This window comes from Manis javanica, chromosome 1 (genome assembly GCF_040802235.1).
Source record: "Manis javanica isolate MJ-LG chromosome 1, MJ_LKY, whole genome shotgun sequence".
Classification (NCBI taxonomy): domain Eukaryota; kingdom Metazoa; phylum Chordata; class Mammalia; order Pholidota; family Manidae; genus Manis; species Manis javanica.
In genome coordinates, this window is record NC_133156.1 from 166,497,257 (window position 1) to 166,520,912 (window position 23,656).

Below are 23,656 nucleotides of genomic sequence, written 5' to 3' on the forward strand. Positions count from 1 at the left end.
CTCACTGTGGTTTGCCTGAAATATGTTTTTCCATCCTTTGACTTTTAGTCTGTGCTTGTCTTTGGGTTTGAGGTGAGTTTCTTGTAAGCAGCATATAGATGGGTCTTACTCTTTTATCCATTCTATTACTCTGTGTCTTTTGATTGGTGCATTCAGTCCATTTACATTTAGGGTGACTATTGAGAGATATGTACTTATTGCCATTGCAGGCTTTAGATTCGTGGTTACCAAAGGTTCAAGGTTAGCCTCTTTAGTATCTTACTGCCTAACTTAGCTCACTTATTGAGCTGTTATATACACTGTCTGGAGATTCTTTTCTTCTCTCCCTTTTTATTCTTCCTCCTCTATTCTTTGTATGTTGTATGTTTTGTTCTGTGCTCTTTTTAGGAGTGCTCCCATCTAGAGCAGTCCCTGTAAGATGCCCTGTACAGGTGGTTTGTGGGAAGCAAATTCCCTCAGCTTTTGCATGTCTGGGAATTGCTTAATCCCACCATCATATTTAAATGATAGTCATGCTAGATACAGTATCCTTGGTTCAAGGCCGTTCTGTTTCATTGCGTTAAGTATATCATGCCATTCTCTTCTGGCCTGTAGGGTTTCTGTTGAGAAGTTTGATGTTAGCCTGATGGGTTTTCCTTTATAGGTGACCTTTTTCTCTCTAGCTGCCTTTAAAACTCTTTCCTTGTCCTTGATCCTTGCCATTTTAATTATTATGTGTCTTGGTGTTGTCCTCCTTGGATCCTTTCTGTTGGGGGTTCTGTGTATTTCCGTGGTCTGTTCGATTATTTCCTCCCCCAGTTTGGGGAAGTTTTCAGCAATTATTTCTTCAAAGAGACTTTCTATCCCTTTTCCTCTTTCTTCTTCTTCTGGTACACCTATAATACGAATATTATTCCTTTTGCACTGGTCACATAGTTCTCTTAGTATTGTTTCGTTCCTGGAGATCCTTTTATCTCCCTCTATGTCAGCTTCTATACGTTCCTGTCCTCTGGTTTCTATTCCTTCAATGGCCTCTTGCATCTTATACATTCTGCTTATAAATCCTTCCAGGGATTGTTTCACTTCTGTGATCTCCTTCCTGACATCTGTGATCTCCCTCCGGACTTCATCCCATTGCTCTTGCATTTTTCTCTGCATCTCATCCCATTGCTCTTGCATTTTTCTCTGCATCTCTGTCAGCATGTTCATGATTTTTATTTTGAATTCTTTTTCAGGAGGACTGGTTAGGTCTGCCTCCTTCTCAGGTGTTGTCTCTGTGATCTTTGTCTGCCTGTAGTTTTGCCTTTTCATGGTGATAGAGATAGTTTGCACAGCTGGTACGAGTGACAGCTCGAAGTGCTTTCCCTCTTGTTGGTTTGTGGCCTTCCTCTCCTGGGAGAATAGCGACCTCTAGTGGCTTATGCTTGTCAGCTGTGCGCAGACAGGGCTTCTGCTACCTGCCCTGTTGCTATGGAGTTTATATTCGCTGTTACTGTGAGCGTGGCCTGGCTGGGGCTGCTCCTCCAAAATGGTGGAGCCCCGTTGGATGGCGAGCGGCCGGAAGGCTATTTATCTCCGTAATGGGCCTCTGTGCTCCCCGTTCCCCAGGGGGTTGGAGTGCCCAGAAATCCCCAGATTCCCTGCCTCTGGGCTAAGTGTCCTGTCCTGCCCCTTTAAGACTTCCAAAAAGCACTCTTCAAACCAAAACAACAACAGCAACAACGAAAGAGGACAAAAAAAAAAAAAAAAGGAAAAAAACGCACGATTTTCTTTGTCCTCAGGTGCCGGTCTCAGGCACCCGCTCACCGGTCTTGCTGCCCTGTTTCCCTAGTATTGGGGTCCCTGTCCCTTTAAGGCTTCCAAAAAGCACTCGCCAAAAAGAAAGGGGAAAATGCGCGATTTTCTTTGTCCTCAGGCGCCAGTCTCAGGCACCCGCCCACCGGCCTTACTGCCCTGTTTCCCTGGTATTGGGGTCCCTGTCCCTTTAACGCTTCCAAAAAGCACTCGCCAAAAAAATATAACAAAACCGCTCCGGTTTCTTTACACCCGCCGGGAGCCAGGGGGAGGGGCACTCGGGTCCCGCCGGGCCAGGGCTTGTATCTTACCCTCTTTACGAGGCACTGGGTTCTCGCAGGTGTGGATGTGGTCTGGATGTTGTCCTGTGTCCTCTGGTCTCTATTTTAGGAAGTTGTCTTTGTTATATTTTCATAATTCTATATGGTTTTGGGAGGAGAGTTCCTCTGCTCTACTCATATCGCCATCTTGGCTCCGCCCTCTGACTCATTTTTTTATTATATTCAGAAATATAACACAATATAACATAATATATGACCTATAACATAAGACTTGATCTTATTTAAATATTCTGTTCTTGCAGGCCTATTTTGACACCATACCAGCAGGGAAAAGAGAGTGCTACTTTGTTAAGGCCACATGGAAAAGGAAGTCTGGTTTTCCTGCTCAGCTCTATTGATATTCTGGATGGGGAGGGATGCCTCATTACTTTTTGGAGGGAGTGAGAATCCAAGATCTCTATGTGGCTTCCACTAGCACTGCAGTGGGTGAGACATGCCTCATCATTGCAAGGTGTGAATGAAATTCCTGGCTCTCACGCAGCCTTTCCTGACACCAACCTGCATAAAAGACATTTGACAAAATCTAATACCTACTCAAAATTCAAAAGACTTAGAAAACTAGGAAAAAGGAGGAACTCCCTCAGCTTGATAAAGAACAACTAAAATTCCTACAGTTAACATTTCTATTTAATAGTGAATGACTGAATACTTTCTCCCAAAGACTGGGAAGAGCATCCATGGGTACACTGCATGTTTGTAAATCCAACCCCTGACATAGGTCTAGACATAATAGGCACTTAATAAACATGGGATGAATTCATATTGTTCAACCCCCTTACTTCAGAGTGGAGCACACTGCGCTTCTGAACAATTAGATGCTATGGGCAAAGTCATACTCCCAGACGATGACATGCCCCAGAGTAAGACCAGTGCTTCCTGAGGAACAATGCTGATGGTAAAGGCTCATCAGACACTGCTTGGGGGAGAGCAACTATAAGGGAGGCATCATTTGGATTAAAGCACCCTGGAATTGGACAAAGAGCACTACATTCAAGCCCCAGATCTGTGTCTCTGCAGTGGACATCTATGAATAGCCTCCCAAAGCTCGTTTCCTCCTAACAAAGAGCCTCACTGGCATTGCACTTGTGAAGAAGCTAACCTCACTCCGCAGCATCAGTACACACCCCAGGGTCACACCCAGCAGGGGAGTCCACAACAAGCCTACAATGACTGATGCGGAGCCAACCAACAGACTCACCCAGGTCGGCCTTAGTGAATGTCAAGACCTCTGCTTCTGATACTGCTTGATGGCCCTTCCATAGTCAATGTAGCACTCATTCATGAGATTTAGAACCACTAACACGAGTATGAAGCTCTGCATCAAACCATACCTGAAGCCCATCCCATGGCTGGATTTCTCAGTTACAAGAACCACTAAATTCCTTTTATTATTTAAGCCTGACTGAGGGTTTTCTTTTGCTTGCAGCCAGAACAAAATCCTAGTATGTACTAGATGTCTAACACTGGAAAAGTGAACATGGAGATAACTTTCACTTCAAAAGGACATCGTGTAGATCAATGAAGGACAAGAAAGGGCCTAAAACAATGTCTAGCACTTAACCAGCCCTAAATATTCTTTACTTCTATGGAAGGGTCCACCACCAAGTTCCTTTAAACAGCCTTTTTCACCCAATACACTAAAGAAATGATTTACAAATGATCTTCCACTTAGCAAAGCAGCAAGAGCAGCCAAAAATAAAGGCAGCCTTTTTCACCCAATACACTAAAGAAATGATTTACAAATGATCTTCCACTTAGCAAAGCAGCAAGAGCAGCCAAAAATAAAGGCATAAAAAGGTTAAATGTCATTGATAACTGAAGCTCAATGCAAAATGGAAACAAACATCCCTTAAGTTATAATAAGCATCTACATAATGTCTACAAGCACAGAGTCACAGACTTTATATACAAGAAGATGTTCGCTGCCTGAAGGGGGCCGTCATCAGCTGGGCTGCATTGCGTTTGGCTCCCTCCCTGCCCACCTCGGCTCCCTCCCCATCCCACCTCCCAGCATGCACAGTACACACGGAGGGACCAGGGCAAATAAGGTTCCGGTCAAGTGGACTGACCCCAAGACTGTGGTGCTCAGTAGAGGGGTTTCCCTAAGCAAGCAGGACAAGCCAGAAAAAGGAGATAAAGACGCGTCCTTGCAAGAACCATCCAGAGGCAAAGCCAGATAAGCCCGGTTGCCTCAATTCCACAGGGCAAAGTGCAGGCTGGACAGGGGAGAAAGGGCCAAGGAAGTCAGAGGTAAGAAATAACAGTGGGGAAGGAAGAGTGAAACTCAGCCAAGACAGTAGCCAATATCAGCAATAGCCAATACTTACTAAGCACAACACCGTTAAGATCTTTACTTGTGTTATGGATCTCATTTAATTCTCACAAAAACCCTTGAAACTATTATGCTCCCTATTTTTAAACTTATGGAAAAATTTTATCATACACAGTAGGAAAAAAGAGCAATTCATGAAACGTTATCGATAACGGCTAACTATAAAAGTAATATATTGCAACTCTTGATTTATTGGTACTTCCTCTACCTGTTTCTCACCACTGTTCTCACCCTCAGCACCAAGAAATCACTGGCAAGATATGTCAGCAAGCTCCCCAATGTCTCACCTGATGGCCCCCTGCAACTGTGCCTGTCTTAGGTTGTTCCTTCCTGAGGAATCTTACCCGTCTCTGGCTAACCAGCCATCTTCCAGGGCCACACAGTGAGATGTAAAGCTTCTAAGTGATCGAGAAGCAATGTTCGTTGAAAAGGTTAGCTTTTTACTTCTTTGCAGATTTATGCCCCGTGGCTTCTATGCCCAGCACTTGTCTTGACGTATCTTTACCACTTGGAAGAATTATAATAGTTGGTAATTTCAAATATGAGGCACGAATTCTAGTAAAGGGCTATAATGAGGAAGGAAGAAGAAAAGCTATAGAAGTAGCAGATGGAAGAAAACAGGAGATTGATTAGTTCTACGACATAACTTTCTGTAGAGTAATGTGAGCATGTACAGGTTTTAACAAACTACTAATTAAATTGCATACACACACTAACAGAATAGGAATACAGACACATAACAAAAGCAGACCTACAATTTCTGGCCATATCCAGTGAAACCAAGAAAACCAGTTAGGAAACCCAGGCATTTGTGAAAACTTATCAATAATATGATGGATATTGTCTAATTGATTTTGAGTATGAATGCGTTAGTATTTCTGGAAATTTGAATTGTACGGAGATGAATAATGAATAAGCAGAATTCGGCTGAGAAAAAAAGTAGTGTGAAAGGAAAACTTTTGAAACATACAAAAGCTAAAACAATTCACCAGTAGACTTGCACTACAAAAAATGTTGAAGTCCTTCAAGTAAAACAAAAGTGAGGCCACACGAAAATTTCTATCTAAACAAAGGAATGATGAGCATAAAAACTATATAAACATTAAATCTCACTATTAAATCTCCTTAAAATAAAATCAAGTGTTTACAACAACAACAACAACAAAAGAATAATCCTCAGTTCTGCTCTACAGAACAAGATAACTGGATGGATGAAACTTAGAACATGTCAAGTACAGAGAGTAAATAAGCATGGAGCTTGCAAGACATGTTAGTTATAAATGATGTAGAACACATATGGTCTAAACATAGATAGGAAGGGACCAAAGAACCAAGTGGTCATCTAGTACTCATGAGCACCCAAAATTGGCCACCCACTGCTGGTACCCATTCTGGATCAAAGCGTCTGCCTGAGACAGGGGAAGACAAGCTCTTGATACCCAAGAGGGGCTTTGACAAGAGACCTATGGCCAGGCATGCTTGCCCCTGCACTTCTCCAGCAGAGCGTGTGTGTATGGGCTCCGGGTCCCTTCCATCTCTCGAGTCCTGATGCCCATTCCCAGATCTGGTCCTCATTACCACATCATCAGCAAGGAATGGTGTGGAGGCAGAGAGAAAGCGACAGGCTATGTGAATGCTGCCCAAGCCAGGATCCAAATACTATAGTCTAATATATTCACCTACTCTGTCTTCTTTCCCTTGCTTCTTAGGGTGTTTGAATCATTTATTAAGTCCATTTAAAAAGCTTAATTTAGTCTGTGGGTCTGTTTATGTCTTCTAGGACAGTACCTTTGGATGCCACAAGAGCATCAAGATAATTTCCCACCACCACAATTACAGGAACTGATTAGGTAAATTCTCCTATATCCACATAACAAATTATCTATTTAAACTACATTTACACAGTTTCAAACAACATAAGCATTGTTAATATTAATTGAAAAATAAAATATATATACAAACAGAATGTAATTAAAAATATCCAAATTTTATTGAAGGAAAAGTTTCTTTAGATTTATGTATATACTTAAGGAAATGCACTAAAATATTACCAACTTATCTCGAAGGTAAATATATACACATGATCTTTAAATTTTTTTGTATTTCTCATGTGTTACTTTTGTAATCTGGAAAAATTATAAACTCTTAAATATGCACAGAGAAGTTCAAGATTCAAGATGGCGGCATGAGAGATGAGACAGAGAACTCCTCCCAAAACCACAAAGAGCATGGTAATGTACTTAATTCATGCAACTGACCCTAAAACAGCAACAGAAAAGGGTGCACCAGACTGCAGGCAGACCTCACGAACAGAGCGGACCTCACCCAACAGGGAAACTAACGAAGGCCTTGATCCGGCGGGACCCGAGCCCTTCCACCCGCCCCAGCTCACCGGAGGAAGGAAGAGAAACCAGGCGGGGGAGGGCGTGGAGGCCTGGGACTGCCGAACACCCAGCCCCGGGGCTCTGCTTTGCGAGCAGAAACCTACCTTGTGTGGTGCTCTGGAGGATGGGCAACTCAGACAGGCGGAGTGCTTGAGAGACTTGACATTCCGGCCGTTTGTGGAGGACGGGATCCACACCCAGCCAGTCTGGGTCACTGAAAAGGCAGGTGGTCCAGCAGGTTGGGAACTTTGGGGAGCTTCAGGCGCTCCATCCCCCTGGGTGCCTGCTCAGCTCTGAGGCCCCCCACTGTGACACGCACCCTGCTGCGCCTCCCTCCCAGCCTGCCGGCACCAGTTGCAAACCAGCAGTCACTGTGCTGGCGTCAGGCCAGCCAGAGGGAGGCCCCGCCCACCACAGCTAGACGCCCAGCACAGAGGCTTACACCTGTGTGCTCCGCCCACTGGCTCTGACATAGGAGAGAGGCAGCACAGACAGGAATCAGCAAACAGATCTCTCCTCCCCCCAGGCAGCAGCTCCGCTCCCCTACAGCCCCCAACCTTACTCTACGGGCTGAACAGCTCCAGAGACTGGAGCCTCTAGGCTCTAGTGCGCACCTCACAGAAATATGAAATGTCAAAAGAACACGGTTCACACCAAAATCTCACAAACCCCAGAAAAAGGCTGAAATGAAACTGAACTCACCAATCTGCCTGAAACAGAGTTCAGAATAAGAAAGACATATGCACCCTTATGTTGATCGCAGCATTATCTACAATAGCCAAGAAATGGAAGCAACCTGTGTCCAACAGTAGATGAATGGATAAAGAAGATGTGGTACATATACACAATGGACTATTATTCAGCCATAAGAGGAAAACAAATCCTACCATTTGCAACCACATGGATGGAGCTAGAGGGTATTATGCTCAGTGAAATAAGCCAGGTGGACAAAGACAAGTATCAAATGATTTCACTCATCTGTGGAGTATAAAAACAAAGAAAAAACTGAAGGAACAAAACAGCAGCAGACTCAGAACCCAAGAATGGACTAACAATTACCAAAGGGAAACAGCACTGGAGAGGATGGATGTTAAGGAAGGGATAAGGGGGAAAGAATAGGAGGAATTACTATTAGCAGACATAATGTAAGGAGGGTGGGCACCGGGAGGGCTGTACAACGCAGAGAAGACAAGTAGTCCCTCTATAGCATCTTAGTATGCTGATGGACAGTGACTGTAATGGGGTATGTGGGAGGGACTTGGTGATGGGGGGAGTGTAGCAAACATAATGTTCCTCATGTAATTGTAGGTTAATAATACCAAATTAAAAAGAAATAAATAATAAATAAATAACAGGGCACAAAAGTATGAATAATTGTCAGGAAAAAAGGCAGTCCTTCAATAAGTTATAGCCACTCAACCCCACTTATAAGAGAAATGCAAATTAAAACAATACTTTATCATCTTTTGTAAAGACAAAGATCAAAAAGTGTAACAGTTCGGACACGGGAGTGGAGAAACAAGACTTCTCTTAAATCTTTCCTCCACAGAGAAATTTAGCAAAATATACCAGTTTTTAAAATTTATATTCCTTTTACCAGCGACTTTCAAGAATTAATCTTATAAATTCACATATATACAAAATGGTGTGGAGGCAGACAGAAAGAGACAGACTACATGAATGTCGGCCAAGTCAGGATCCAAACACTATAGTCTAATATATTCACCTACTCTGTCTTCTTTCCCTTGCTTCTTAGGGTGTTTGAATCATTTATTAAGTCCATTTAAACAGCTTAATTTGGTCTGTGGGTGTTTTTGTCTTCTAGGACAGTAACTTTGGAGGCCACAAGAGCATCAAGATAATTTCCCACTACCACAATTACAGGAAATGATTAGGTAAATTATCCTATATCCACATAACAAATTATCTATTTAAACTACATTTACACAGTGTGAAATAACATAAGCATTGTTAATACTAATTGAAAAACAAAATATAAATATGAACAAAATGTAATTATAAATATCCAAATTTTATTGTAGGGAAAGGTTTCGTTACAGATTTATGTATATACTTGCACTAAAATATTACCAAGTTATCTGCAAGGTAATTATACACACATGACCTTTAAATTTTTTTATATTTTTCATATGTGTTACTTTTGTAATCTGGAAAAATCATAAACTCTTAAATATGCACAGAGAAGTTCAAGATTCAAGGTGGCGGCGTGAGAGGTGAGACGGAGAACTCCTCCCAAAACCACAAAGAGCATGAAAATGTAGTTAATTCATGCAACTGACCCTAAAACAGCAACAGGAAAGAAGGCTGCACCAGACTGCAGGCAGACCTCACGAACAGAGCGGACCTCACCCAACAGGGAAACTAACAAGGCCTTGATCCGGCGGGACCCCAGCCCTTCCACCCGCCCCAGCTCACAGGAGGAAGGAAGAGAAACCAGGCGGGGGAGGGCGTGGAGGCCTGGGACTGCCGAACACCCAGCCCCAGGGCTCTGCTTTGCGAGCAGAAACCTACCTTGTGTGGTGCTCTGGAGGATGGGCAGCTCGACAGGCGGAGTGCTTGAGAGACTTGACATTCCGGCCGTTTGTGAAGGACGGAATCCCCACCCAGCCGCTCTGGGTCACGGAAAAGGCAGGCGGTCCGAGAGGCTTCCTTGCAGCGAGAGGGCTGCTGAAGGGGCGGGGTTAGCGCAGAGCTTGCGGCTCGGGGGAGGGGAGAGCTGGACGGGCTTGTCTGCGCGCGCTCTGCCCAGCAGATTAGGAACTTTGGGAAGCTTCAGGCGCTCCATGCCCCTGGTTGCCTGCACGGCTCTGAGGCTCCCACTGTTACTCGCAGACCGCTTGTGCCTCCCTCCCAGCCTGCCGGCACCGGTTCGCAAACCGGCAGTCACTGTGCTGGCGTCAGGCCAGCCAGAGGGAGGCCCGGCCCACCACAGCTAGAGACGCCCAGCAGAAGCTTACACCTGTGTGCTCCGCCCACTGGCTCTGACACCTGAGACAGGCAGCGCAGACGGGAATCAGGAAACAGATCTCTCCTCCCCCCAGGCAGCAACTCCACTCCCCTACAGCCCCCAACCTCACTCTACGGGCTGAGCAGCTCCAGAGACTGGAGCCTCTGGGCTCTAGTGGGCACCTCACAGAAATATGAAATGTCAAAAGAACATGGTTCACACCAAAATCTCACAAACCCCAGAAAAAGGCTCAAATGGAACTGAACTCACCAATCTGCCTGAGAGTTCAAAATAAAAAACACATATGCACCCTTATGTTTATAGCAGCATTATCTACAATAGCCAAGAAATGGAAGCAACCTAAGTGTCCATCAGCAGATGAATGGATAAAGAAGATGTGGTACATATACACAATGGACTATTATTCAGCCATAAGAGAAAAACAAATCCTACCATTTGCAACAACATGGATGGAGCTAGAGGGTATTATGCTCAGTGAAATAAGCCAGGCAGAGAAAGACAAGTATCAAATGATTTCACTCATATGTGGAGTATAAGAACAAAGAAAAAACTGAGGGAGCAAAACAGCAGCAGACTCACAGAACCCAAGAATGGACTAACAGTTAGTTACCAAAGGGAAAGGGACTGGGGAGGATGGGTGGGAAGGGAGGGATAAGGGGGGGGAGGAAAGGGGGCATTACAGTTAGCATGCATAATGAGCGGGGGCGGGGGGGTTGGGGGAAGCACGGGGAAGGCTGTACAGCATGGAGAGGGCAGGTAGTGATTCTACAGCATCTTAGTACGCTGATGGACAGTGAGTACAATGGGATATGTGGGGGGAACTTGGAGATGGGGTGAGTCTAGTAAACATAATGTTCCTCATGTAATAGTAGATTGATGAAACCAAAATGAAAAAATAAAATAAATAAAATAAAATGAACACAAATGAAAGAAACACATGTGCTACTAACTAGCTTCCCACCACTTGTCCCCGTGGTAAGTGTTCCCCTCCTCCGCCACCCACCCCCACCAGCATGTTATGACTACCCAGCCAATGATCTGGCACGTCTGGGCTCTGAAAGCACAGCCTACAGCTTCACAAAGCAGCATAGCTGAATGTACTGCTAGAAATGACCCCTCCCCACTTTCTTTCCAGCTGATACATAACTGAGAAATAACATTGTGTAAGTTTAAGATATATAACATGATTTACAGTAACTAAGACGATTTAAGATGTACTCTCAGCAACTTCCAAGTACACAGTACAGTATTGTTAACTGTAGTCACCATGCCCTACATTAGTTCCTCAGAACATATACAGCTTATTGTAGTAAGATTCTTTGATTCTTCACTGAAGTGGAGCAAGATGGGCTTTACCCATTCATCACATACTCTGTAAGAACTATACAAGATATTCCTCTCAGAAAAAGTTCTGTCTCTCCTGAACAAATCAATTTGTACCTTAGAGACAGTGTGATATATGTCTAATCATGTTTCCTTCTTTGCTTTGGCCACTTCGTTAGCTTAACACTACATCTACAGCCTGTATCTACTCATCATAAAGGACCTGTGGAGACAGCAGAGGGATGAAGACTTGGGGCTCTAAAGCCAGACTAACCTGAGTTACGATCTCACTTCTATTTCTTAGCCATGTGACTGTGGGCCACTTCTTTTTTTCCAAGTATTTATAAAATAGGCATAAATAAGCACATTATTTGCTTTGTTGGATGGCTTAAGGGATCCAGTGCTAAGCCTGCACCTGGCCCTATGATCACCACAGCTGCGATCATGTTTCACTTTACGGTCAGCAGTCCCACATGCTTCCATTCTTCCTGCCTTCGATATTTTCCAGTCCCTAAGATGCACAATTTTTTAATTCAGAATTGTGTACACTGATTAGTTTTGGGGGTTTTTTTAATCTGCTATACATACCTTACAGATAAGAGTCTCTCGAAAACTTGCCATAGTGATAATTATGAGCATCTGGGAGGTTCTCCCTCTCAACACAGAACAGCAAGGGAGCAGATGTCTGACAGTATTAGGGAACATGGAAAGGTGCATGTCCTGCTGAAGGCATTCATTACTTAAGGTGACCCCTCATCATCACAGGTTCAATACTACTACTGTCTTCTGATACATGCAGTGACATATTTGTTTGGCTTTAAAGGGCAGCACTAAATACCAAAGCAATTAAGGAATCTGTTGTTCAGCTTCTGTTTGGGGGTCATATAAATTTAAACAGAGATCTATTAGGGTGACACTAATGTCTGGTACATCAACATAACTTAATTAGTCTCAAACTGAGTAAATGTATCTTCATATTTTATAAAAGGAGACTCTGATATTTATATTTAAAATTGTTTCTTATTCAAGTCAGCTTACTTTCAGATACTTTCCTGCCCACCAAGGACTGACTTGACCTATCTCAGGGATTGTTCTGGAAATGATTCCCTTAATACAGAGACAACCAATTTCACACCTACTTAATGGAGTAAAAGCAGTGGAAATTAAGAACATCCCATTATTTAGACACTTCCATTGATTTTATTGAGTACTAAGATTCTTTTCTAAATTTCCTATTTCATGTTACAGTGTACTACAAAATAGGAATTTTTACTAAAAGAAAAAAACTTTAATTAATATGGTTGTTATAATATCAAGAAGGCAACACAGATTTCAATTAATCTAATTCCAAGAAATTACATCTCTCTAAACATGCAGAGAGAGAGGAAGAGGTGATTTGTCTGCTTTTCAAAGGTGTTCATAAATTGCCTGGTCCAGCATCCTGCCTGTTTGTATTTCATCTGCCTCTTCCTGAGTATCTATCTACTGGACTAAAGACAAGGGCCAAGTTTCAGGGGGGTAGAAACAGTGTGCTCTGGGAGCCCCAGCTCATCAGAGACCAATGGAGAGCCTTGGGCCGGCCAGCCGTCTCCCTGAGCCGCAGAGATCTTAGCTGTTGAATGAGGGACGGAAATAGATGCTACCTGAGGGATCTTCCGGCGCAGGCATTTTAGCACCTGCCAGATCAACAGGTTCTCCTTGTCTGATGCCTGAAGGTCCTGGCCTTGGAGGACCTTCATCTCCACTGTCCATCCCAGCCTCACTTTCACCCAAGGACTTAAGGTGAAACAAAGCAATAGGATGGCAAATATGTAAATGTGCCTTATGCACAGGCAAGAATTAAGGGTGGCTTTAGGGTCTTTTACCGGAAAAGAGTTTTCTGCAGCTTGTGACTACGAGACACAACCAGTGTATTTCGGCATTGGGAGAACCTGGCTGGCCCTTGAAAACAGAAGTCAAACACCTGGGGAGCTGTGTAACCAGCATGGGCATCTGCAGGATGCCTATGTGCTGACAGAGGGCTCCAGCCTGGGTGCACCCTCTAGAGTAGTCAATTTTCCAGCCTCACTTCTGCTTTCTTCCACTGCTTATTAAAAACTGCAGACACCAGGGGTACAGAAGTGACCAAATTCCCTTGTCCCCATAGCTTAACTAGAGAGATCTTCAGCGAGGCATTTTCCACAGAATTGTTAAGAGGCCCAGAAGATGGGCTCCCAACCCTGTATGAAGGAGATTTGGATCTCAAATTGGTCCAGGGCCTCCCAGGCCCAGCCCCTCAGGTCCAGCTTTGCCATGGACCCAGAGCCACTCCCCTGGCCACTCCTGCCCTGGCTCCCATTCCAAATCCTGGCCTCCACATTCTGGCCCACCTGCCCATCAGGCATGCTGGCCTCCCAAGTGGTTTGCACACTGATCAAGCTGAGAGATGAGAGACACCCTGCACCCCATTTCCTCTGGAATATCAGACCCTCTGAGGGGGTGCATGCTCCTCCCCTTAGACTATGATGTCAGCCAGCTTCTAGACAATGGGTGAGAAAGTGGCCTTACTCAAGTATGATTTGGCATCACCATGGGAAATTCTGTAGGACTTGACCACATGGACTCCTCCTGCTGAGGTCTGGCATCTATGCCACAGAGCTACCCACAACTTGTGCCTTCACTCCTTTACAAGACACTCAATAGAGGGGCACAGGTGTCCGCATCCATCGGGGAAAGAGTAATCAACTGTGTGCATGTGTGTGTGTGTAACTGTACTGTTTAACTGTGTCCATCTCTAGAAGCAGTTATGTGCATTTGTATCTGTGTGAATAGAAGAGATTCAGGGAGTTAGTGAGTTAGGAGCCAAACTGTGATAGTACTTACCAGAGTCTGCTCCTCCACGCAAAGAGCAGTTATATGAGGTAGAGTAATTCACTACTTCCTGCCAACAGGCTGTACCTGGAAGTGGCATGTGCCACTTCTGAGCCTGGTGCACCCGTCCAGCCATCCACTTGCCATGGCTCTGAAGAGGCTGAAGAAATGTTCTAGATGATGACAGCTATGCTCAAAAGATATTTTGAGAAGCTGTAAGTAGCTGGCGTTGATTTGTTTGGTGATCCCAGCAGGTCTGCTCAAGAGCAAGATGGCCGAGAATATGCTCTTTGCTCCCCACCAGCTAATCACTAGGCCAAAAACATAAAGACAATGCTGTTTCCAGACCACCTGCAATCTTACTCTGCTCTTATAAAGCCTGCTTTTTGCTTTTGTTCACAGCATTTTAGTGATGTCCTCCCTCATACATTAGAGTTCATGTATGTGCAAAGAACTATCTCTTAAGTCATTCTTCAATCAGAGGAAAGTACACAAATTGTAAACAGATGAGAGTGAAGAAAGCAACAGTTACCCAGACACAGCATTTTTAAGTCTTGATTCAAATGGAATTCTGCAACCCACCACTTTTAACTGAAAGAAAACCTCTCAGTCAGCCACATCTTGCCTACACTTCTTACACAGAGGCAAATCCTTGGAGCAGAAACAGATGGAATACTGAGCACCTGGAGAACTGTTCTGCCTCTATATGCACACCTTGCAAACGCAAGCCTCCTCTGCAGAAGCAAACGCCACATGGGTTTTTGTCAGAATCTCAATGGAAACATTTCTATTTGCTTCTAAAGTAAACACTACAGTTCGGGATGTGGACATGTAAAACCACTGGGTGGCTCTTACAGCTTCTACCAGTTTATGGTCTACTAGCCATTCAGGAAGCACAGGGCACACGGCAAGATCTGGAGAGCAGGGAGGTCTCTTCTTCCTGTACTGGAGACACCTTTACAGAAGTATCTTTCATCACCATCTAGTCCAGAAACTCCTGGTAGAGATGTACATTCTCTAAATCTTGGGTGGAAATGGACTTTTATCTTATAAGTAGAATTTCTGAAGACTTCTCTACAATGGAAATTTCCTATTTTTTCTACTCAGAGCAGGCTTCACATTGGGCTTCTTCATAAGGGCATAAATCCTTGTTCAGGTGATTGATCACACAAAGAGGACACCTTACACTGTCACAGAAGTACAAGTCATTTCAGACCAGATAACTGTGCCAGCTCCACAAATGCTAAGCCCTTCTGCTACTGCAGAAAATAAACTCTGACAGAGTTTCTTTAAAAACTGCACTTTCGAGCACAAAGTCACTTCACTTTAAAAATCACTATCTACCAAACCCACACTGCTCTATTCTCTCAGTTTACCCCAAACTGAGATAATCAAGAGTTTTGAGAACAAACCAAAAAACTTTATTTACAAAAGTAAACTTTAACTCACTTTTATATATCATATTATGTTATAATGCTGGAATATTTAAAACACTTAAATTTTAAAATACATTGAGGTTTGTGTAGCTCATTTCCCCCTAGCTATAAAACTTATAAACACTCTTTAGCTTTGTTGTTGGGTAGCGTTTGGGGGCAGAAGTCACGTTCAAGGTAGGTTTACCACCAGATGTGATCACATAACCATTGGCTGTGGATTTCCAAGGAGCAAAGGCGCCAATCTTAGCAAAGCTCGCACTGGCATCTTTAGCTGTTTAAATTTGAAGAGCAGGTCAGCAAAGCTTGTGCTCCCTAAAGGAATGGAAATGAGGAAAAAAGTCACACCTCTAAATAAAATCAGCCACACATCCCCTTTCAAGAATGCTTCAGACACAAAATCATGTTTAAAACTGGCATTCTTCCCTTTGAAAACAATTATACAAACATAGTATTTAAATTATGAATTTCCGTAATGTACTCTAAAATATAATTTGATATAAAAATGTTTATACATTCAGCACTTCAGAGAGTGTCCTGTAACTATATGTGAAACTATTAATATGTAATGATAATTAATAAAGGTGCCTGTCTACCTTCAATTACCATAATCCATGCATTCAGTACTTAACTTACCTACAAAAAGAACACAGGCTTAAAATGAGTACTAGGGAAGTTAACCTAATGCCTCTTCCTCTAAGAAGCAATGGTTTTCAACCTTGGTCCCTCAGAGATTCTGATGTGATTCACGTGGAGCTCAGCCTGGGCACCTGGAGTTCTGAAAGCTGCCCAGGTGACTGTGATGTGCAGCCAACGTCAAGAATCACTCTCTGAAGAGAAGTAGGAAGTGTATACCTAAAAATCCTATTATGCATCATCTTCCTTTTTGGGGAAGGGGGGGGGCCTCCAGCCCCACCACATGCAACTGTCCACAGTTCCCTTTCCCTCAGACCCAACATATACACATAAACGATCCCTAGAGCTTTCTAAGCCACAGCGAGCATCCTAGTAAACATGCAGACAACAGAGGGTACAGGAGGACCACTGGATTCCATTGAGACAGAGAGAGAACAGTTTCATGATATGATCAAGTGACTTTCTGATAAAGGCATGAATAACACAAGAAAGAATTCTACTACTACACAGCATATGAAAAAAGCCACTATTTCTCCTAAGTATTTCCTTTTATTGGGCTGTACCCGTCAGCTGTGAATTAAATGTGTCTAATAAACCTCAACAGAAATTATAACAAATTTCCTATTTGATTGTTACTCCACATGCTCCCCAAGCCTTGCTAAAGCCCAAGTACAGAGAATAAAATGGTATGAAACAACTCCAATATTCTGATACATAGTGGAATCTATCAGACCATTTACATTTAATGTAATTATTGAAGCAGTTTTAAACTTATCATCTTGCTGTTTATTTTCTATATGCTCCATCTGTTCTGTTCCCCCTTGTCCTTTGTCTCTTGAGCATTTTTTAATGCTTCCACTGTAGCTCCTTTGTAACTTATTGGCTGTTTTCTTAGAGTAGTAGTGCTTTACGATTGATAATGTATTTATCATAGATTACATTCACATGAGATTGTATTAATTCACATATAGTGTAAGAGCCTTACAAGAGTACTTCCATTTCTCCCCTCCCAGTCTTTAAGCTATTGTCACACATTTTACTTCTCAGATTTTATAAATTCTGTATTACACTGATATTATTTTTATAGTCAGTTGTCTTAAACAATTGTTTCTTATAAAAGAAACAGACCTTGCATATTTACCCATGTGGTTACCATTTCCAATGCTCTTCATTCCTTTGTATAGTTCTTTATTTCCATCTGATATTTTCCTTCTTCCTGAAGGACTTACAATATTTCTAGTAGTGTGATCTGCTAGTAATTAATTCTTTTACCTTTTGTGGGTCTGGAAAAGGCTTTATTTCATGGTTGCTTCTGAAAGATATTTTTGCCGGGTATAAAATTCTAACTAAACAGATTTCTTTTGTTGTTCTTTATAAATATTATTCCACACATGTATCACTTGCTTGTTTCCTGTGGAATATATGCTGTCCCTCTTATTTTTGTTTATCTGTGTGCAATATGACTTTTCCCTCTGGCTACTTTTAAAACATTTATCAACAGTCTTAGGCAATTTGGTTATGATGTGCCTTGGTGTAATTTTTTTTCGTATTTCTAGGCTTGCAATTCACTGAACTTCTTGAATCTGTGGCTTTAGAGTTCTCACCAAATTTAGAAATTTTCTAGCCATTATTTCTTCAAATATTTTTTCTGTCCCCTTCATTTCTCTCTTCACAGGCTCCAATCATATGTAAATTGGATGCTTAAGTCCCATAGTTTGCTTCACTTTCAATGCCTTTTTATTTCTTCTTTTTCATTCATTCTTTCTTCTCCCTGTATTTCAGTTTGGAGTTTCTAGGGCTACATCTTCAATATCATTAATTTTTTATTCTTCAATGTCTAATCTGCCATTAATCCTACTCTGTGTATTTTCATTTTAGACATTGTATTTTTTATCTTAAAAAGTTAACTTAGAGTCTTTTTGTATCTTCTATGTCTCTTAATGTTTTGAAATATGGAATAGACTTACAACAATTATTTTAGTGTCCTTGTCTGCTAATAATAATAACATCTTTGTCAATTCTGGGTTAGCTGTAATTGATTTTGCATCTCATTTTAGTTTCTATTTTCCTGTTTCTTTGTATGCCAGATATTATGAATTTTATTTTGTTGGGTGCTGGATATTTCTGTATTTCTATATTCTTGAGCTTTGTTGTGCAATATAGTTACATTACTTGAAAAACAGTTTGATCCTTTTGCATCCTGCTTTTAAGATTTGTTAGGCGGGATCAGAACTCTAGTTAGTTTAGGGCTAAATACTTTCCATTACTGAAGTAAGACCCTTCTGAGTACTCCACCTAAGGCTCCTTGAACTATCAAGTTGTTGGAATAGGCACTATTGCTGCACCTGTGTGAGCACCTGGTAACATACCCTCTAATCCATGTAGACAGTTCTTCCCTCAGCCTCACTGAGACGAATATGATAAAAATGAGTAAGTATGAAATATTGTGAAAATTACCAAAATGTGACAGAGACACAAAGTGAGAAGATGCTGTTGGGAAAATAACAGACTTGACAAAGGGTTGCCACAAACCTTCAATTTGTAAAACACAGTATCTGCAAAGTGTAATAAAAGAATGTATCCTTGCTTGAATTCTTAATTTCAGTTATGTTTTTCAGTTCTAAATTTTCCATTTAAATTTCTGGATTTTTAATGATATTCTCTATCTTTTCCTCTATTTACTTAGAAATATTAGTCACAGTTATTTAAGTCCAAGGCTGATAAATCCAGGACCACATATAAGTCTGCTTCCCTTAACTTCTTATCTTGTCTTACAATTTTTGATTCAATAGTGAATATTGTGTAGAGGCTCAGCAAAATTTTATTTCTAGAAATTCATCTTTCTAAAATAATTCAAAATACAGAGAATGTTCCATGCATGAAAATATTCTTTACCATCCTATTATTTATGATTAAAAATTGGAAATGGCTGGTTAAATTATGGCATGCTACAGTCATTACAAAATAATGGTTTTACACATTACTTTTTATTGATGTACAGTTGATATGTTAGGCAGAAAGACATATATGAGAGGGATGAAAAAAGGGTGGGGCCCATCAAGAACTTAGGGAGTTAATGAGATAAAGCCAGAGCCAGAAAGGACTCACAGGGTTAATGCCCTTTGCAATGTGAGTTCACTCCACATGCTCTGAATCTGGGCTGACCTTGAGACTTGCTCTAGCTAAAGCAGGTGAGATAGAGCAGAGACATGGGACAAGCATCATGATTAATTTTCCTAAAAATGCCAAGATATGAATAGCATAATAAGAACAGGAGGGACTTATCTTAAGGCTAAGAATCCATTTTAAAAGAAAAGGGAGGTTAGATTCCTGGTATATTCTTTGGTAGTCAGTCAACAACCTATCTTAAGGCAAGGAGAGCAGTCTTAACTAATATCTTCCCAGTGCTTGTGGGTAGCCACTATCTTAGAGAGGAACAGGAAGTTTATCCTACAGAATTAACTAGAGGACTGACTACAGATAATGACATATTGTCTCTTACTGGAGATAGACATCATGAGACTGCATGACAAGCCTACACCCCCTGAACCTTTTACCTTTATCCCATTCTTGAAAATCCTTAAAAGACAGAATCCTAAGCCCTTAAGTGCACCTCCTTTCTGAGGTTGCCCACACTCCCCTTTCTGTATTTTTAAAAGACTTCTTACTGCTCAACTTATGTTTTGTCTCTGTGCTCTTCCAATGGTGTCTGTCACTTTGCTATTTCATTCTATTTTCCAGACTTTAAGCATAGTTCCACTCTCTGTCAGATATGCAGAGAGGAGCTACTGAGACCTCTGATTTGAGCTTGCAAGTTCCGGTCAATGAGATTGCCCTTCCTCTCTGCTTTATTCAAGTAAACCTGCCTTTGTCTCCCTTGACTCTGGCCCATTCCTCCCTTGGAGTATAATCAAATAAACCTACTTTTATCTACCTTGAGTCTAGCCCACACCTCCTTTGGAGTGTATTTGAATAAAACTTTCCTTCTGCTTCACTACTGTATCTCTGCCCTTCACTTCTTTGTTGCGGCGGGGACAAGAACCAAGGAGAACAAACTCAACCCACCAACTGAACAATCTTCACTCTTATCAAAAATATTTTTTCACACTCAATTAAGGGGCAGCGATTCAAAAGTGGTGTAAGTAAAGGGGCAAAGACTTAAATATATTTTATTATTCAGCTTATGGACAAACGCTGTATATCTGACTTCATACTCTGAAAAATACAATCAGGTGCTAATATTTTAAATTCTCTATTCCAAAAGCATTAAAACACATAAGAAGCCAGGTACCTGTTCATTCTAAAGCTTTATAATATCAGACACTAATATGATGTGATTAAAAAAAAAACAAAACTGAAAACCCCAAAAACAAATAAAAATAACTTAAGGTAGAATAATATGAACATTTAGTTTATTATAACATACTGGTGTTCACATCTGTGAAAAATCCATCCTTTTCTGTATGTAAATAAGTTTATGCATGTATAAAGTTCATACAGTTTTCTACAGAAAAAGTCCTCAACAAGAATACCCAAATATGAAAGAAAACAAAAACTAGACAAAGTAACTCACTAAGAATACCTTCTACCAAAAAAGTAAAAAAAAACAAGTCAATTTAACACAGACAGCGAAGGAATTTGATATGCAATTACCTTCTAGTCCTGGCAAGTGCCACGGAACTGGCACTGAATGGTAGACAAGGAAACAGGCCAGCATGCTGAGCTGAGATTCCTTAAAGCGCTGCCCACTGAGGTAGGCGTGCACACACACATCACCCCCTGCTGTGAGAGAAACACAAATGAAACTGAACCAACTGATTATAGAAATGAGAGGAATAAGAAATGTCTCCCTTTAAAGACTGACGAAAATTAGGCTTGGGGTGGATTAATGATTATACATTGAGCATTGAGTCCCCTATACAGAATTTTATTGTTGTTAACAACCATTTGATCAATAAATAGGAGAGACACCCTCACAAAAAAAAAAAAAAAAAAAGTACATACTTCCAATTGTAAAATAAATAAGTAACCGGGATGTAATGTATAGCATAAGGAATATAGTCAAAATATTTTAACAACTTGGTATGGTGATAGCTGGTACCTAGAATTATCATGTATATAAATGTTCAATCACTGTGTTGTACACCTGAAACTAATGTAATACTGTCAACTACCCTTCAATAAAAAATAATTATATAAATAAAAAAAAGAAAGAAATGTCTCCCTTTCATTATTTTTTTATCAAGAACTCACTGTGCACTTATCATATACCAGACAAGTATCATGTTGGGCATTAAGGCTGTTGTGGTAAACCAGACAGAATATTGTCACTGTAGAGTTTAGACTGTTGTGGGGGACAGAGACATTACACAGATAATGACACAAACAAAAGTGTAATTACAAATTGTGATGAGTGCTAGAGAAGACAAGTAGTGACTTTATAGCATCTTACTACACTGATGGACAGTGACTGTAATGGGGTATGTGGTGGGGACTTGATAATGGGGGGAATCTAGTAACCATAATATTGCTCATATAATTGTATATTAGTGATACCAAAATAAAAAAAAATTGTGATGAGTGCTATAAAGGGGTAGTGGTCACTGTGGCTATCTTCCCAAATCCCCATTTTACCATACATTTGAGGGGATTGACTTCAGCTCCAGAACTAGATCCTCATCAGTCTTGGCCAGAGGTTTTCAAACTTTTAATGTTTACCAGAATCATCTGCAGGGCTGATTAAAACACAGATGGGTGGGCCGTATCCCCAGAGTGCCTTGGATGGGGTCAGGAAATCCACCTTTCTAACAGGTTCCTAGATGATGACGATAATGCTCTAGGGACCACTGGTCTAGGACTATCAAAGTAACCCATTTCCCTGACATAGTAATTGGTTCAGGGACAGGCAGACCAAAGCCACTGGTAAGAGACATTCTTTGCCACAGGAATTGACTGGGGAATATGTGTGTGCTCAATTCAAGCCAGAGACATGAGATGCTTGAGAGATGTTTGCTGGAGGCTTCTGGGGAAGAAATTTCCCTCATACACTGTTGGTGGGAATGTAAACTGATACAACCACTAAGGAAAACAGTATGGAGGTTCCTCAAAAATTTTGAAATAAATCTATCAAATGATCCAGCTATTTCACTTCAGTATTTACCTGAATAAAACAAAAAAACTAATCCAAAAAAATATCTGCACCAGTATGTTCACTGCAGTATTATTTACAATAGCCAAGATATGGAAGCAACCTAAGTGTCCATCAATAGATGAATGGATAAAGAAGATGTTCTACAGGTATACAATGGAATATGACTCAGCCATAAAAACGCATGAAATCTTGCCATTTCCAACAACATCTGTGGACCCAGAGGGCATTATGCAGATGCAGTAAGTCAGAGAAAGACAAACACCATACGATTTCACTTATATGTGGAATCCAAAAAAGAAAACTAATGAACAAACAAAATAAAATATAACAAAACTCACACATACAGAGAACAGACTATGGTTATCACAGGGGAAAGTTGCTGAAGGGCAAGCAAAAAGGGAGAAAGGGGGCCATCTGTATGGTGACAGATGGTAACTCGACTTACTGTGGTGATCACTTTGTAGTGCAAATATCAAGTTATTATGTTGAGACTATTATGTTATATCCCAATTTAACTTCAACTTCAAAAGAAAGTGATGGTTCTTCACTAAAAAACACACATTTTTGGCAGTAAGAGAAGCAAGTCAAATTTGGTAGAGGTTCAGTGGGCATAAACCACCAAATACCCTAAAGAACAGTTAGGAAAAAAGGTATTTGGGGCACTCTTCAGAGAATGCTCCAGTCACTGCCAAGGCTTCATCACATCATATGAAACATGCAAATCAGAGACTCTGCAAAGACTTAAGAACATACATTTCACCAGTAGCAAAGGCCTGCTATAGGTGATCAAAGACTAAACTGAATAAAAACAAAGTATCAAAACCTATGAAATAACTTGTATTTTTCCCTCAGAATGAGAACAGAAATGATTATTACATTTCTTAAAAATTTTAAATAACATGATCTTTCAAATTCTAAGAGGAAATAATAGATCAGATGCAGGTATTAAACACTGGGAGTTTGAAACTGCTGTTTTACATGTAGACCCTTCACAATTTGGTTTATAATTTAATTTTCTTCAGAAATTTACTTCCTAATATTACATTAGATAGTTAACTTCATTATATTCAAAACTCAGGTTCCACTGGTAACTAAAATCTTTAAAAAAATCAAGAATTGCTACTAGTGATATTACTAGGGTAGCAGGATGCATTTAAATGAACTGAAAAGACTAAAAAGATCATGGAGTTACTACTAAAAATTAATCTCAAGCATATATCACACATCAGGCAGCTTGCCATAAATCAAAATTCCCATCATTTGCCTCATGTGAGGCATAATTACTTCTACACTATGAGTATCTTCACAATTCCCTTACATTGGCAGAAAGCCATAATTACATGATATCCCAGATTCTCAATGACTCATTAAAAGAGCTAGTAAAACATGCATTCACTCTAAATGCATGTCACAGTTTTAGTACACAGGGAGGAGGTTAAAAAAC

The 23,656-nt window shown here is 41.1% G+C and overlaps 1 protein-coding gene across 8 annotated transcripts in view; it reads right to left on the reverse strand.

Moving 5' to 3' along the window:
* Nucleotides 1-15,390: 15,390 nt before the first annotated feature.
* The window catches only part of ANAPC1 (anaphase promoting complex subunit 1), a 114,350-nt gene continuing 106,084 nt past the window's right edge, over nt 15,391-23,656 (reverse strand). For 6 of the 8 annotated variants that reach the window (XM_073240857.1, XM_073240879.1, XM_073240869.1 and 3 more), the window contains 2 exons: nt 20,715-20,843; nt 15,391-15,740 (listed from right to left, as the gene is read on the reverse strand). In XM_073240857.1, coding sequence (XP_073096958.1) covers nt 15,625-15,740; nt 20,715-20,843 — 245 coding nt within the window. In that variant the 3' untranslated portion in view covers nt 15,391-15,624. The other 2 variants (XM_073240878.1, XM_073240881.1) reach the window with 2 other exon arrangements.